At 56.0% G+C, this 16,456-nt stretch overlaps 2 protein-coding genes across 2 annotated transcripts; one reads left to right on the forward strand and one right to left on the reverse strand.

Moving 5' to 3' along the window:
- Window positions 1-4,709: 4,709 nt before the first annotated feature.
- LOC119250917 (N-terminal Xaa-Pro-Lys N-methyltransferase 1) lies at window positions 4,710-14,124 on the forward strand. Its single transcript, XM_037518479.2, has 4 exons — window positions 4,710-4,752; window positions 11,768-11,978; window positions 12,782-13,034; window positions 13,795-14,124. The coding sequence occupies exons 2-4, from the start codon at window positions 11,817-11,819 to the stop codon at window positions 14,049-14,051; spliced, it is 672 nt and encodes a 223-aa protein (XP_037374376.1). The 5' UTR covers window positions 4,710-4,752; window positions 11,768-11,816; the 3' UTR covers window positions 14,052-14,124.
- A 107-nt stretch (window positions 14,125-14,231) lies between these two features.
- On the reverse strand, window positions 14,232-16,448 carry LOC119250918 (ankyrin repeat and SOCS box protein 6-like; the record flags this gene model as incomplete). The annotated part of the gene is made up of 2 exons (XM_037518481.2): window positions 14,232-16,171; window positions 16,343-16,448. Coding segments are annotated over 2 exons (774 nt in total), but the record flags the coding sequence as incomplete, so codon positions are not given.
- Between the last annotated feature and the right edge of the window lie 8 nt (window positions 16,449-16,456).

Here is a 16,456-nt window from a genome sequence, read left to right on the forward strand (position 1 = left end):
CCCCCGAGCCCAGCTGCTCTTCTTGTTTTCAAAAGGATTTAGTCCCGCCAACTAACTGACCTCTTCCAGGCCTCCCGCTGCCCTCCGCAGGGGGGCACGGGGATGATGTGGCCCCAAGTAGCCTCTGCCGCAGGGAGTGGATGGGGGGGGGGGGTGTCGAGGGCCTGTTACCCTTATTGGCGCTAGGCTGAGAATGGAGACACACCAACCGGCTTGGAGCACACCCCCGCCCCGTCCTTGCCCAAGCCTGTCCGCGCCCGAGCCCCTCGCGTGGGGAGCTTGTTGAAAAACACAGGTGCCCCAGATTCTGATTCATTAGATCTCGCCTGGCCAGGACAACACCTTGTTTTGCTTTTTGTTTCTTTTACAAACTCCGGCTTGGGACAGGGCCCCAGTTCTATCTCTAGCTTCTCTTCTGACTCTGGGGCTCCAGGTAGACTCTGGTGGGGCTTCTGAGTGGGGTCAGAAAAGTTCCCAAAGGGTTAGAGACCCCTAACAGGTGAACTGAAGCCTGGGGCAGCCCATCTTTCCTGTCCTCGTCTCACTGCTGCCCCTCCCCCACCCTCCAACCTCCCGCCGGGGCCTCTGCAGGTCATTGTGATACCTCCTCACTGAAGGCCAATGGGCATCCGGAGGAGGGGGTGTAGGGGGCAGCTACAGGGCTGGGAGGCCAGGTGGGCCACATTTGACCTGGGTGGCTCTGGAGGAGGACTTCCAGAAGGCTGGACAGAGAATGCAATTGGTCTGGAAACCAAGCCGGCTTCAAGGCTGTGCTCTGCTTCTGGTTGCTGCGTCAGGCTAGCCAGCCCCTCCTTTCTCAGAGTTCAAAGTTTAAAATGGACTCTGCAGGGAGGGCTGAAGGGGTGGAGTGAAGAAGCTGGTATTGTGTAACTGGAGTGGGAGACAAGAGTAGTTGGGACCAGTCATGTCTCCGGCATGGTAGACTTTCACATCTCAACCAGGAATGGAAGGGCAGATGTCCTTGGGAAGTTAGACAACTGGGTAGGTGAAGAATGTGAGTTTTTAAAAAATGGATGAGGAACAGCACATTAGCTCCATTTCTGAGAAGCTCTTTGGCCCTGGCAGTCCCCCCACATTCACTGGGCAACAATCACAATTCAGAGATGCAAGAGGCCTCTAGATAAGGGGCAGGCCAGACCTGGACAGGTCCCAGAGCCGGGGTGTGAGGAACCGGCTTTCTCCTCTATGATAGTGTAACAGGGTGGTCCCCAGGAAAGGGGGAGGTTCCAGGTTCCCTGCCCCACCCAAGGAAGGGTGTGGCTGAGCAGGAAGAGGAGAAGCTGCAGAAGAGGAGGAAGGAGCAGGATGGAGCCAGAAGGAGACCTGGAGGAGGCGCATGGAGCCTAGAGACACGTGAAGAAACTGCGCTTGTCTTTTGGTCGTGGACTGGGTGACACAGATGTGGGTGAGACCCGTGGAGAGATGACAATGGCAGCTTTTATCTTGATGTTGATTTTGCTCTTTTCCTTCCGGGCTTGTCTGGTTGTTTGTGACCCTTTTCTGTGGGTCCCCACTGGAAGATGCTTTAGACTTGGGGCAGGCTTTGGGGCCTTGTTCTGGGCCGATCCCATATGGATGGAGTTTTACCCACGAGGGGACGGGTAACTTTGGGTGCTTCATTTAGAAACTAGACTCTTTGCCTTACCTGTATTGTTTCCTAGTTTTATTAAAGTTCCTTCCCATTAAAGTCTCCTATGTTTTGTGTTGATGCGGCGGATGGCAGAACCCATTTAGAATAGGCAGGTTTGCGGGGGTTTGGGCTGCCCCTCTCCTTGTCCTATAACACTGTAACAATAGGAATAAAATGCAGGGGTGGATTTTATTTTTAAGTACCCCTAAAAGAGCTGGAGTCAGAGCTGCCCCTCAAAGGAGATAACAGACACCCCCAGCCATTGAGCTTGCCCAGGTTCTATCCCATTCTCTTCAAGACATGGAGCATAGGTGGAGTTTGGGAGAGGGTCCTGGGGGTGGGGGAGACATGCCTGGCCTGGAGTACTCTAAGAGACCAAATAATAGGTACGGAAACAGATTTGGGGCTTGTCAGCACCCCGCCCTTTCTGTAGTTTTTGTTAGGGGGAAGTGATGTCCTGAGTTAATCCCATACAGGCTTTGTGGACCCCACCCCCACTCCAGACTAAAGCCATCAAGACTCTGGGAAAGACAAATCCCATCACCACCAAGGGAGGGTGGCTGGGACCTGAGGGTGGAGTTGGGCAGCCAGGTTGGATATAAAAAACCAAACACGTGGGCCTTGGGCTCTCTCTCTGGCTGGCGATCGCTCGCCTCCTGGCTTCACTGCTCCTGGCTGGCGGCCAACTCTGAGAGCGCCATTTTGGGATTCCTGATCGGCGGATCGGGTAGGACTCATTTAAAACTTTGTCTCCCACTTTTCTCCCAGAGCTGTACATTTCCTCATTTCCCCTTCCCTTTGTAAATAAACCTTTTATGAACCTTTCACGTGTGCCTGCAGTAGAGCATGGATAAGTCCTTTTAAGCGCGCGGGTGAGGACCCACAGTCAGGCACCCCGTTTTGTATCGGGGTTGCTCTACAACAGTTTGGCGCCCAGCGTGGTTTCCAAGTTACACCCGCGGTTGACCAGCCCAAAGTAACATTCCTTGCGTTGGTCACCATAAGCGCACTAGTTCTGCAGGACTAGCAGTATAATATTTGTCTCTAGTCCTGAAAAGTCTGTTTTTTCCCTGTGCGTACAGCCCTTGTGGGTGCGTTTTGACTCAAATATGGCCTCAACCATGAGCCTATACAGTTTCATCCCTAGCCTGAGTTCTTTCAGTTTCCTTCCGGCCTTGAATCTGAGTAGCCTTCTTCCATTAAATATCACCACCAGTTTCATGAATATAAATAATTTGATGAAGCCTGGTGTATGGCACGTGATTTTACTATTGTATACATACATGGGTGGTTTACAAGCCATCCCTTTACAGACTGTGTTTCTGGGTGGTTTTTTGGTAATATGTGTAAGCGCAATTTGCTACATTCTTGTTTCTGTGAGAGGTAGATGTTCTACTTCACATACTGAGAATGTGCAACAACACATTCAGGCTCTTAACATAGCCATGCAACAACAAATTCAGGCTTTTAACGTGGCCATACAACAACAAAATCAGGCTTTTGATTTAACGATTAAGAGTATAAGGGATGAAAATCGTAACGTTTTTGAGTCAGCTTATCAAAGCATGCTGTATCAAGTGCAACAACAAAGTCGGACTTTTGAGTCAGCTTTTAAAGGTATGCAGGACATCACTTCCCCCTAACAATTCGGGAAGTGATGTCCTGAGTTAATCCCATACAGGCTTTGTGGACCCCACCCCCACTCCAGACTAAAGCCATCAAGACTCTGGGAAAGACAAATCCCATCACCACCAAGGGAGGGTGGCTGGGACCTGAGGGTGGAGTTGGGCAGCCAGGTTGGATATAAAAAACCAAACACGTGAGCCTTGGGCTCTCTCTGGCTCACGATCGCTTGCCTCCTGGCTTCACCGCTCCTGGCTGGCGGCCAACTCTGAGAGCGCCATTTTGGGATTCCTGATTGGCGGATCGGATAGGACTCATTTAAAACTTTGTCTCCCACTTTTCTCCCAGAGCTGTACATTTCCTCATTTCCCCTTCCCTTGTAAATAAACCTTTTATGAACCTTTCACGTGTGCCTGCAGTAGAGCATTGATAAGTCCTTTTAAGCGCGCGGGTGAGGACCCACAGTCAGGCACCCCGTTTTGTATCGGGGTTGCTCTACAACATTTTCACCTTGAAACACAGTTTAAACACCTCCTGTGGCCAACACCCAGTGGAAGGTCCTGAAAAATCTAAGACCAGGACCCCCACCCAGTCCTTGCCCAAGCCGGTTGGCGCTTGAGCCCCTCGGGTGGGGAGCTTGTTGAAAACACAGATGCCCCAGAGGAAGGGGCAGGATGGAGGAAGGATGAACTGAGATGAATGTTGTCAACACTGGGGCTTCCTTTGTGCGGGAGCCTGCTACCTGCTGCAAACACCCAGTGGAAGGCTTGACTTGCGGTAGCCACGTGTTTAGCCCTCAGAGCGTGGGAAGGTGGGTGGTTGTCACGTCTGTCTGGCGGATGAGGGAACTGAGGCTGGGAAGGGCTCACTAGGTCTGGCTACCTGCAAACCTACCTCGCGCGGCTTTGGGGACAACTCCCGAATTTCATGATAGGGAAGGGGCCTAGGATAGGACAACCTTTTGGAATGGAAACTTCATGGACTTGTGCCTATTTGGGGTGGCACTCCCTTGGCACTGCCAAGCGTATTGTTTTTTCTTTCATTTGTTGATGGGTGCGTTATTTCAATATGCTAATTGTTATGGGGAGGAATAGGGGGCTTCCCCGCCCCACTTTTAATACAGTTCCCACCCACAGAACATTTATTTTGAGGAGCCCGGCCAGGCAGCCCCCAGGGAACAGGTGCACGCGCTGGACGCGGGCACAAGGTCCGGCGCTGCAGCCCCTTTAAATCCCGGAGGGCCCAGAGTCTAGCCGGGGCGGGCGCGCAGGGGGCGGGGCAAGCGATCCGGGGTGGAGCCACGCGAGGCCCCGCCCCCGGCGCCCGGAAGTGACGCGGGCGGACAAAGGCCGCGCGCGCCGCCAGGTGTCGCGTCTGGCGCTGCCGGGAGGAACGGCCGGCGGGCAGGGCTCGTCGCCGCGGCCGCCCTCCCGCCCTCCCCGGTCCTCGCTCCCCGGGTGCCGGGAGCTCCCGCCGTTGTGAGTAGCGCGAGGCGGAGCGGGGGGCGGCGGCCGCCGGGAGAGGGAGGCCGGGCCCCAACTGCCTCGGCGCCCGCGGCTCGCTCTGCACGTGACCGGGCGCGCGGCGGGTCCGCGGGCCGGCGCCGGGCGGCGCGGGGAGAGGACGGCGGGGTCGGCGGGGCTCGCCCTCAGGCCGGCGCGGGCCCCGCGGGCCCCTGTCCGAGCCTCGCTCCCCCAGCGGGTCCCCGAAGTAAGCAGGGCCCACTCCGCAGATCCCGTGACTCGCTCAGCCGGCGCCGCGCGCGGGGCTGCCCGTGGCGTGGGGGCCGGACACGGGCCGCTCTCGAGACGGCTCGTCGCCCGGAGCCCGCGGAGCCAAGGTCAGCTGTGGCCAGAGGCAGTCACACCCCGCAGCCCGGGCGTGGCCGCCGCCCCCGGGGGCCTCCGGGGGCCCCGGTGTCGCTCTCGGTGCCCACCAGAAATAGCAGCAGCTGGTGCCAGACGCCCCGACGCTGGGGTGGGCAGGGTAGCAGGTGGTCCCGCCGGTCGGAGGGGACCAGCTTTAGGGCGAACGAAGGCCTCGGCTGGGCTAAGTCTGGGTCTCCTGCTTACTCTGTTCCTGGCTTGGTGTGTTTTCAGGCACACACCTTTGGTGGAGTGCTTTTTCTGTCGGCTGGGACTGGAAGGGTGGGGGGTACCTGTGAGGTGCTTTGCTGGACACCGGAAGCCATCGGTCGGCCACAGTGTGTCTCGGCAGCACGTGCGGTGATTGTGTGCTCACATGGATGGGAAGCTCACGCCCCTCCCTGCTGTTCACAGGCGGGTTGGGTCCCCTAGATTGAGTACCCAGCTTAACAGTAATAACCCCTCCCGTGTGTCCAGCACTCTACAATTTACACTTGTTCTTCACAGTTGGCAGAGTCAATGAGACTCATTTGACAGGTTTCTAAGCCTGGGGCTAATAGGCACCTGCACTGACAGACTCACTACACGCTTGTCATGTCCTCATTGGGTCATCGCAACCTGTCACTCTGCCCATTTTATAGATACATGAGCTTTCTTGACTGGTGTCCAGTGTCTGACCTGTGCCGTCACAGCCCTGGCTCATCTGATCTATCAGAGCTTTGGTTTTAAAGCATTTCCCCTATTTTGGTCTTCCTCCCTCCCTCCCCTTTTCCACAGAGTACCCTGCTATTTTCCTGTGTCCAACTGCCGTCCACACAGATGCAGGGAGACAGGCCCTGCCCAGCAGGCTGCCTGAGGGAGGAGGCAGACCCTTGAACTGGCAAAAAAGAAGGATGAGCTGATGGTGAGAGTTCAGATAACTCTCTCTTCTAGGAATCCTGGGAGAGAAAAGGTAGTGGGGGCGTTGCCCAGGTGTTGCCCTAAATACCTTGGAGAGACCATGAGGGATGCACAGACATCCTGCAGGCTGAGGAGCAGAGGTTTGCCCTACTCTGCACTGGGCGAGAGTGCACAGCCAGGTGGTGTCCATGCCCTTCCCCGGCCAGGGCCAGTAGCTCCTCCCTGGGATCTGAAGCAGGGACAGGGCTGCCTGCTGCTTGGCGGACAGCTCGCTGTTCCCTGGGACTCCTCAGTACTTCCTGCCCACTCCGGTCTGGACACCGGGGAGGGCACACAGTAGAGACAGGGCCCAGGAGTCACATTTATTAATAAACCTGGTGTTAGGGCAATAAGACAAGAGAAAGACATCCAAGGAATCCAAATAGGAAAAGAAGAAGTCAAACCATCACTATTTGCAGACGATATGATATTATACATAGAGAACCCCAAAAACTCCACAGAAAAGCTAATTCAACTCATCAATCAGTTCAGTAAAGTGGCAGGATACAAAATCAACACGCAAAAGTCAGTAGCCTTCCTATACACAAACAATAAATCTGAAGAAGAAGAAATCAAAAAAACCATCCCTTTTGTTATTGAAACAAAAAAAATCAAATATTTGGGAATAAATCTAACAAAAGAGATAAAGGACCTATACAAAGAAAACTATAAAACACTGTTAAAAGAAATAGAAGAAGACACAAAGAAATGGAGAGACATCCCCTGCTCGTGGATTGGAAGAATAAACATTATTAAAATGGCCATCCTTCCAAAAGCAATATACAGATTCAATGCTATTCCAATCAAAATTTCAATGTCATTCTTCAAAGAAATAGAACAATTATTGATGAAATTCATATGGAATCACAAAAAACCCCGAATAGCCAAAGCTCTCCTGAAAAAAAAAGAAGGGAATGGAGGCATTACACTCCCAGACTTCAAGCTATACTACAAAGCCATAATCATCAAAACTGCTTGGTATTGGAACAAGAACAGACATACAGACCAATGGAATAGAATAGAAAATCCAGAAATAAATCCACAGATTTATGGTCAACTAATCTTTGACAAAGGAGCAAAGACTATGCATTGGAGCAAAGAAAGTTTGTTCAATAAATGGTGCTGGGAAAACTGGGTCGCTACATGCAAAAGAATGAAGCTTGACCACTACCTCACACCATACACAAAAATCAACTCAAAATGGATTAAAGAACTAGACATAAGACCTGAAACCATAAAATATATAGAAGGAAATATAGGCGAAACACTACGTGATCTGCACATCAAAGACATCTTTACAGACACATCACCCAAAGCAGTGATAGTGAAGGCAAAGATAAACAGCTGGGACTACATCAAATTAAAGAGCTTCTGCACAGCAAAAGAGACAATAACAAAAACAAAGAGAAACCCCACCAACTGGGAGAACATTTTTGCACCCAACACTAATGATAAAGGACTGATCACAAAAATCTGCAAAGAGCTGATGAGACTCAGCAACAACAAAGAAAATAATCCAGTCAAAAAATGGGCAGAAGAGCTAAAAAGAAACTTCTCTGAAGAGGAAATGCAAATGGCCAACAGGCATATGAAAAAATGTTCAACATCACTTGCCATCAGGGAAATGCAAATCAAAACTACCATGAGATACCATCTTACACCAGTGAGAATGGCACATATTAAAAAAACTAGCAACAACAAATGCTGGCGAGGGTGTGGAGAAAAAGGAACTCTTCTGCACTGTTGGTGGGAGTGCAAACTGGTCCAACCACTGTGGAGAGCTGTGTGGAGATTTCTGGACCTACTAAACATAGAGCTTCCATATGATCCAGCAATTCCACTCCTAGGTATTTACCCAAAGGACACAGAAACATCAATTCCAAAGAGCACCTGCACCCCTATGTTTATAGCAGCACTGTTTACAATAGCTAAGCTTTGGAAACAACCCAAATGCCCAAAAATAGATGACTGGATCAAGAAGATGTGGTACATGTACACCATGGAATATTACTCAGCATTCAAAAAAGATAAACACATGCAATTTGCAGCAACATGGATGGCGCTGGAAGGGATCATGCTCAGCGAAATAAGCCAAAAAGAAAAAGAAAAATACCGGATGGTCTCACTCATAGCAGGAATCTAGAAAACTTAAATAAGGGACCAGGAAATGAATAACTATAAGAAAGTGAAAATCAAAATCAACAAAAAACTATGAAACCAGAGACACTTTTAGGGGGGCGGGGGCGGGAGGGGAGGGATTGGGGTCAGAATGGGGGGCTGCAATTGTATGGGGAATATAACAATAAAATTTATAAAAAAAAAAAAAAAAAAAAAAAAAGAGCATGTCCCTGAGGGGGTGGGGGAAGCAAATATTGTTTAAAAATAAACAATGATGTAAAAAATAAAAAAATAAAAATTTTTTTAAAAGTGAAAAAAAAAAAAAAAAAAATAAAATAAACCTGGTGTTGAAACAAATGTCAAAGCTGTACTTGTCATTTGCTGGCCTAGATGTGCCTCCCCTGGCTTGTTCCTAGAACCACCTGTAAGTGGAATTCTTGTAAATTAGATTATTCAGGCCTTGACTTTATAGGAATCGTGGTATGGGCATTTGGTGGAGCAAAAGCATTGTCAGTAATGGCCTCCAGTGTTACCAGTTTTGAATGGTTGGATTTTTGAGGATTTTCCTGAAAGTGGAAAAGGGCTATCACGCCACAAAGCCTGTTCCTCGACTCATTCACCAACCGGTTAGTGAACACCCCCCTCTCTCAGGTCCTGGGCTGATGGTATGCAAAGTGATGGCCCCTGGAAGTGTACATTCTGGGGTGAAAGGCTGGTAGACAGAGCCTGTGCAGCAAAGTCAGGGTTGGCCCCAGATTTTTCCCTCCATCTAGACAGAAGTGAACTTTTGTTGAATGCTCTGTGTTGTGCGGGAGGCGAGAGGAAGGCAGTGAGGAGTCTCTGGACGCCATCATTCTCTCCGGGAGCTCTGGTTCTGCTACCAAGCCCCCTGCTTGCTGAGCCTGAGGGGCAGGAGGCTCCAGTCTGAGCAGGAATGTCACCTGGTTGCTGTGGTGCCTGTTGGTAGGGGCCAGGCTGTCCACTTGGCCTGGGTCCTTACCCCTTTCTGAACCGACTCGTGTAGGCACCCCATGCTTACCTGGTGACAGGCCCAGGGGGAGCTGTTGTGACGTCCGCCCTTCCACAGCCAGCATTTTGGGGCATGGCAGGTTTCCACCTTTTGCTTACCTTGAACTTCAAGGCTAGAGGGGAGTGCATTCTCGTAAGCAGTGGGCTACCTCTTTCCAGTACAGCTTCCAGTGCCGGGGCGCTGCGGAGGACATTGCAGTGATCGGTGTGGGTGCAGTTCTTAGAACCAGGGCCCCCCCAGCCTGGTGTGTCAGGGGCTTCTCTCCTGCAGCAGTAACTGGGACTCATCTGCAAGGTGGCAGAGAGGGGAGGCGGCCGTCTGCAAGCTGTTTTGAGACCGAGGAGGGATCTGGGCACCTTGAGGGCTGCTGCCAAAGGTGGGGACACAGTCACAGTGAAGAGCTGGAAACTGGTGGCAGGTGGGTGCTGATGGCTCTCTCCGGGTCTCTCCGAACACACCAGATGACCTTGTCTGGGAGGACCGCCCATGTCCAGAAGAGGAGCCAGTGGCCACGAGGGACGGCGAGAAGGGAGGGCCCCCTTTCTGTCTAAGCAGCCAGGCTGGGCTTTGGAGAGGCCGACCCTGACCTCATCAGGAGCCTTTTTGAGTTTGGCTGGTGTGTGGGCCTGCTGCTTCTGGAAGATTCCTTCTGAAAATAGTCATACACTGGGGGCTAGTAGCAAGTGCAGCTGGTGAAACTTCCCCAACTTCCTCATGTTTTGTCCCCCGTCTCTCCTTAGAGTGTAAACGGGCATTGCAGGCCTCTGCTTGTCCTTCACTATTCTCCCATCACTTCTCTGGATACGCTTCAGGCGTTCCCTGGTCTTAGGGGGTTCGTGTTGCTTATGGGAACTGAGTCTCTTTCGGGGGTCGGGGGCTTCCTGCAACCCTGTGGATGAGTGGTGGGGCGCAGACAGGTGCCGCTTTTCTGGAGGGCTGGGAGCTGTCACCCATCGCTGAGGGACTCGGGCTGGGTGCCAGGGACAGTGGCGAACAGGCCAGGTCCTGCCTCCCCAGCTCCCATTCCAGTGGCAGTGGGCGCCAAGTAAATTAGTGTCTGACGGAAAGCCTTGTCCTGATGGCAGCGGGGCATGCGCTCGGATCGGGTGAGGACGGCTCCGGGCAGGCTGGTGGGGAGGCCTCTCTAAGGAGGTGACCCACAGGCCCACACCTTAGGGTGAGACTGCGCCGCGTGTGGGGAGAGCTGTCAGGTAAGGGCTCAGCAGGTGCGTGGGCCTCTTGACCTTGGTGAGGCGCTTTGCTTCTGGGGCAGCGGCCCCTCCTCTCGTAGGGGCCCTGGTGGGACCAGCCAGCACCAAGTGAAAGGGGCTTATGGGTGCAGGGGACAGAGCGTGAGCTGCTACTGGTCCTGTCTTCTAGGGTGGCCCCTGACACCCCTGCTCTTTAGAAACTCCCCTAGCATGTCCTGGCCGGCCGCGCTGGCCATCCTCACTCCCATCCTGCGGCTTCTCCCTGTCCCAGAGCGGCCAGCCCGGCCGAGATCCCAGGGTGCTCGCATGTCCTGTGAGTCTGCCTCTGCCACGCCCCACACTCCCCACTCGGCCAGCGCAGTCCTGGCGTCCAGGCCGCAGCCCAACTGCCCCCTCCAGCCTCTGAGTTGCCACAGCACTTCTGACTCCGCGAGGGTCTCACGGTCTCGCCTGGCGCTTAGCTGGCTCCATCTTTCCCTCCTGCCGGGGCAGGGCCTGTAGCCCTACAGCCTCACGTCCCATGGCGCGCGCTCCTCTGGCCCTCCCGGCGTGAGCCCGCACGGACCGACGCGGTGGCCTTGGTTCTGCCGCCTGGGCCCAGGCTGTGGCTGTGGAATCCCCCTGCGCCCTTCTGGCGAGAGCCTGTCGCTGTCACTCGTACCCCTCCTGAACTTCCCTGCTTCACCTGGACGGGTGCAAGCTCGCTGCTCTGCGGGTGCAGCCTGAGCAGCGGAGTGTGGCCCCAGTACCTTGACTTGCCAGCCGCCGGCTCCAGTGGGTCCTCTCCGTGGAGCCAGCTTCCCACCTCGGGGTGCTAGGCTGGCCCCCTGGGCCGCCTTCCCTGACATCCCAGCCGAGTCAGGTCCCTCTGGGTGACTGCTCTGCCGCCACGACTCTGGGGGCTGCGGGTCGGTAGCTGTTCTGTCCGCTGTCTCCCTGGCCCTGCACGGCGCTAAGCTGCTCCTTAGCAAACGGCCGGACCCCCCAGGGCGCGTTGTCTGTTCCCGCCGCCCCCACAAGATCCGCCGGGATGGCCACTGGAGGAGGCCGCTTCCTTTGCTTTCCTTCTCTTCGGTGTAGATGGGGGTTCTCTGTGCGGGGGCCAGAAGCCATCCGGTGAGTGAGGAAAGGAGGCGCAGCGGCACTCGGGCCCCCTTCTCTGATGCGAAGGTAGCTTTGCAAGATGGCCCAGTGCAGGCAGACAGCGCCAGCCAGCGGGAGGGGCAGACCTGGGGACGCTGGGCCTTCTGCCTAGGGCAGGATGGTGTGAGCAGCGAAGCGAGGTGAGGGGGACCCCGCCGGACTGACGAGCTGCTTGTCTTGTCCAGAGGCGCCGCTGCTGAGGCTGGTGCTGGGGCAGACCCGCGGCCGCAGACGGCATGACGAGCGAGGTGATAGAAGACGAGAAGCAATTCTACTCCAAGGCCAAGACGTACTGGAAGGAGGTCCCGCCCACGGTGGACGGCATGCTCGGGGGGTACGGCCACATCTCCGGCATCGACATCAGCAGCTCCCGGAAGTTCCTGCAGAGGTTTTTGAGGGTAGGCCGGTCTGGTGTGCTCTCCAGGAAGAGAGGCGGCGGCCCTGCCTGCCCCGCCTTTTACTGGGGCTGCTGCAGGCGCGTCGGGGTCCCTGTGTCGGCTGCGGGGCCTCGAGCGGGCGGGGTAGAGCGGCGGCAGACTCAGGACTTGGCTTCAGCTTACCAGACAGAGCTCTCGGCTGTTGGGGGCAGGGGGGTCGTCTGGGTGCCAGAATCAAGCGTCTCCCTGCAAACTGTTTGGTTGTGCCAGGGCGAAGCCTGCACTGTGCTGCCGTGGCTATGGGCGCTGGGGCCGTGGGTGTCGGCTGCTCTGCCCGGGCCGGCTTCTAGTCACGCACGCCCCCCGCCCCCCCCATGTCCCAGGCTGGCATCTCCGTGGCTGGAGCCTCGTGGGGCCCGCTGCCTCCTGTCCCTCCCATGGCCGTCCTCAAGGCCACCGCTTCCCTCTCTGCCATGCTCCTCCACCCACTTCCCATCTCGCCCTGCCTTTCGAGTCCTGGGCTCACGATTGCCCCCTCCGTTCTCTCGGCTTGAATTCTTTCATTCTCCTCCTGGGGTCTCAGGAGAGATGAATGTCCTTCACCCCGTTCTCACCTGGATACGGAGGCTGGCTTTCGTTCTAGAAACGTGCAGCCCAGAGAAAGACAGTGCAGTGCTCACACCCGTCAGTGCCCCACAAAGTGCCAGCCCCCAGCCTGTGTCTCGCTCTGAGGGCTTCTGGGATGCAGGAGGGGTGGCCCCCTGCAGTGACAGGCTTTTTCCAACCTTCCCACCTTCCTGATGGCTCTGGCTTCTGCTTCGTAGGATGGCCCCAACAAGACGGGCACTTCCTGTGCCCTGGACTGTGGCGCCGGCATCGGGAGGATCACCAAGCGGCTGCTCCTGCCCCTCTTCGGCGTGGTGGACATGGTGGATGTGACTGAGGACTTTCTGGTCAAAGCCAGGACCTACCTGGGCGAGGAGGGCAAGAGGGTGAGGAACTACTTCTGCTGCGGCCTCCAGGACTTCAGCCCGGAGCCCAGCTCCTACGACGTCATCTGGATCCAGTGGGTGATAGGTGTGCCCCACTGCCTCCCGCACAGCCGGGGGTTGGGGCTCCTGCCACAGGCGGGCACTGGGGTATCCTCACCTGCTCCCCACGACTGGGAGACTCAGCACTGGCTGTGACCCACTGGGGTGTTTTCACCGTGTGTTTTTAACCAGTTTTGATCAGTGCTCACGTTAGGTGGGTTCCTAGATCTTCATTTACTGCCTTATTTTTAGCATTAATTACTTTTAGTGTAATTTTTATTGATTTACCATTTGCCTACAAATACTACAAAAGGGGGGGTTAGTTTTTTGTTGAAAAATTTTAACTGACTAATAAGTTACATTTCAAGAATGCGGAAGAGTTTCTATAAGGGTTTTACCCTGAGCGGGACCGTGCAGCCTCGGCTGTCCCTGTGTTTGGGCCCCCGTGTGCCCCCCGCGTACCCGCCATCCTGACCGCTACCTGGCGGGGCGCGCTTCCCTCCTGGGCGGCAGCACAAATCTACTGGGGACCCGCTGGGTCTGGCCCTGTATTTTGTGGCCCCCAAAAGGCTGCCTGGAGTTTTCCTGTGGGAAGGACCTTTTGGTGCTCGCCGAGCCAGGCTGGGAGGGTGGGTGTGGGGTAGACACCCAGGGGTAAAATCCAGCCGCACCCTGGGTCTGCGCTGGGGAGGTGACCCTTGGGCCAGCAGCCTCCTATGAAACTAGGTTTGGCAGCTGTAGTGCGCCCGCGGGGCCGTGTGTTAAACACCCAGCCTCCGCCCCGAGTGACGCCCTGCCTCCCGCAGGCCACCTGACCGATCAGCACCTGGCCGAGTTCCTGCGGCGCTGCAAGCTGGGCCTGCGCCCCAATGGCATCATAGTTATCAAGGACAACATGGCCCAGGAGGGCGTGATCCTGGACGACGTGGACAGCAGCGTGTGCCGGGACCTCGAGGTGGTCCACAGGATCATCCACAACGCTGGCCTCAGCCTCCTCGCCCAGGAGCGGCAAGAGAACCTCCCTGAGGAAATCTACCACGTCTACAGCTTGGCCCTGAGATGAGGGGCTGCCAGGAGAGACCAGGAACCTGCGCGGGGTGGGGTCAGCAGTGAGATCCTGAGCCCCCACACCAGGGGTGCGGGGTGGCAAGGTCACCGAGTAGACCGGTCTGCCGCCCGCTCTGCAGACACTTCAGGGGGCATCAGGGGACTGGGCGGGCAGGCCGCCGAGGGCTCTGGGGCCCCATGTTCTGGGGGACTCTTAAGTGGTGATTCCCACCAGCAGCAGATTCCTGGCCTCCCAGCCACAGGCCCCGCTGCCTTAAGGGGGACAGAACCCCGAACTTGCTTGTAGAGGACTGTACCTGCAGGGAGGAGCTGGGCAGAGGCCGGGGCTGCTGCCGCCTGCCGTGTAGAGCAGCTGCTGGGGAAGCTCTGTCCCGAGCTCCATCTTGTGATGGGGCCCTGGTGCCCTTAACGAGCTCGCAGCGGCAGCCTCGCGTGGGGAGAGGTCTAAAGCCTAGCTGTGGGCTGTGCCTTTTGGCTCCTCCTTGGGGGGCATTTCCAGGCAGAAATAAAAGGGGTGACTCCTGTACTGTAAAGGCCTTGCCAGTCCTGGACGGTGCTTTTCTTTACTGAGCCCAGAGTCTTGCTACTTGCCAACTTGTTTCCCCCAGAGGCCGCATCTCCTTGTGCCCACCATGAGGCGCCTTCACCCAGAACTGGGGAGGGGACGGGGAGATGACGCACAAGGACTGAGAGGAAACTCAGTTTAATTCTGTAATATAAATATCTCATCAGGCCACTCCAGCTGATCCTCGGGGACATCCACACATTCATGTGACCAGCGTCACTCGGGGCTGTGAGGGCTCACAGGGGGCCGCTTTCTCCATCGGTGCCTCACACGACCAGACTCTTGGAAAAGCCTGTCCCGTCATGCACTCATGATTGATTCCCTAGAGGGCGTGTGCCCGAAGGGCCCGGGTTTGGCACAAGCAGAACCGCTGCCAGGGCACAGGTGGCTTGGCCTCAACACCCACCACCCGGGCACTTTCCTAAGGGCAGAAACTTGAGTGAAGAGAGGTCGGGGCCCTGGCTGGGTCGCACCCCCAAGGCCTGCCTGGGCCCCTGGCTGGCTTCTGCCTCGGTCCTTTTCCCAGGCAGGGCAGGCCGGTCTGTGCTCGGGAGGACCTGGGCTTGGAGAGGCCCTCCCTCTAAATGCCCAGCACCCCTCAAATTAAGAGGGTAAAAACCCTGGCCTAAATCTATGTAGTTGAGATGTGGGGGAGGGTAGGGGTGTGGAGAATATCTCCCTGGAAGACTGAACACGCCTCCTCCACTGGAATGACGCAGCTGCCAGGCTCGCCTGCCGCCTCACTAAGCACCAAGTCCTATCTCCCATCTCCAGCCAACATGCAGCAGAGGACCCAGAGGTTTCCAGATGAAAGGACTTGCCCTAAGGCAGCACCCACAGGCTGACAGCTGCCCAGACCCTGCTCCCTTCCGCCTGGGGCCTTCAGACCTCGTCTTCGACGGCGCTGCTATGCTCACTGAGGAGGTACCACTTCAGCCTGTCGGGCAGAGGCAGGGCTTTGACCTTGGTGTCCACAGGCCACGGCTGAAGGTAGAGCCGGATGTAAACGCGACACAGGTGCTTGAGGGGCGGGGGATAGCTCTCCAGCTGCCTCAGGGAGCAGTGAAGGGCCTGGATCTTTGCAGCCAGGCTGCCCACGGGATGGATGTCGAAGTTTTCTGGCAGCTGGAGCTTGTGGGAGTTGGTTACCATGAGGTCCAGGATGGTCTCAGCTTTGCGCAGCAGCTCCACATGGCTCTCGTCCTCGGCGCAGCCCGGGTGGGAACACAGCCTCTCGAAAATGATGTGGAAGCCAGACCAGCAGGACGCACCGTGGAGGGAACAATTGTAGGCAGCCCCGGACTCCAGCAGGAAGCACAGCAGAGGGAAATGCAGCTTAAAGCTCTTGAGGCAGATGTGGGTGAGGGACTCGTGGGCTGGGCATTCACTCGGGTCGGCCCCGTGGGCCAGCAGCAGCTGCGTCACTTGGAAGCAAAAGCGGTTTATCATCTGGGCCTCCTCTTGGTCCCCTCCCACAGTCTCCCCCAGCAGGAAGATGATGCACGTGAACACGGTGTCCCCGTCCTTGGTGGTAGCCTTGACGTCGGCCCCTAGAAGAGCCAGCAGGGAAACAGAAGGTGGGAAAAGGCCCCAAACGCGCGCAGAAGTCAGTGTTTCAGGGGTGAGGGGAGCCCGCAAAAAGTTCAGCGTGGTGAGAAGGGGTGAGGCCTGGGGACAGCCTGCTGCCCTGTGGGCGGGGTGGAGGTGGAGACCAGCCTCACCTCCTTCCAGTAAGAGCCGGATATTCTCGGTGTTGTGGATCTGCACCCCGTCGCTGCTGGCCAGGGCGTGGAGCAGCGCCGTCTTCCCTAGGGCGCGGACACAGGAGTGGGCAG

This window comes from Talpa occidentalis, unplaced genomic scaffold, assembly GCF_014898055.3.
Source record: "Talpa occidentalis isolate TD23 unplaced genomic scaffold, MPIMG_talOcc4v2.1 talOcc4.1800, whole genome shotgun sequence".
Classification (NCBI taxonomy): Eukaryota; Metazoa; Chordata; class Mammalia; order Eulipotyphla; family Talpidae; genus Talpa; species Talpa occidentalis.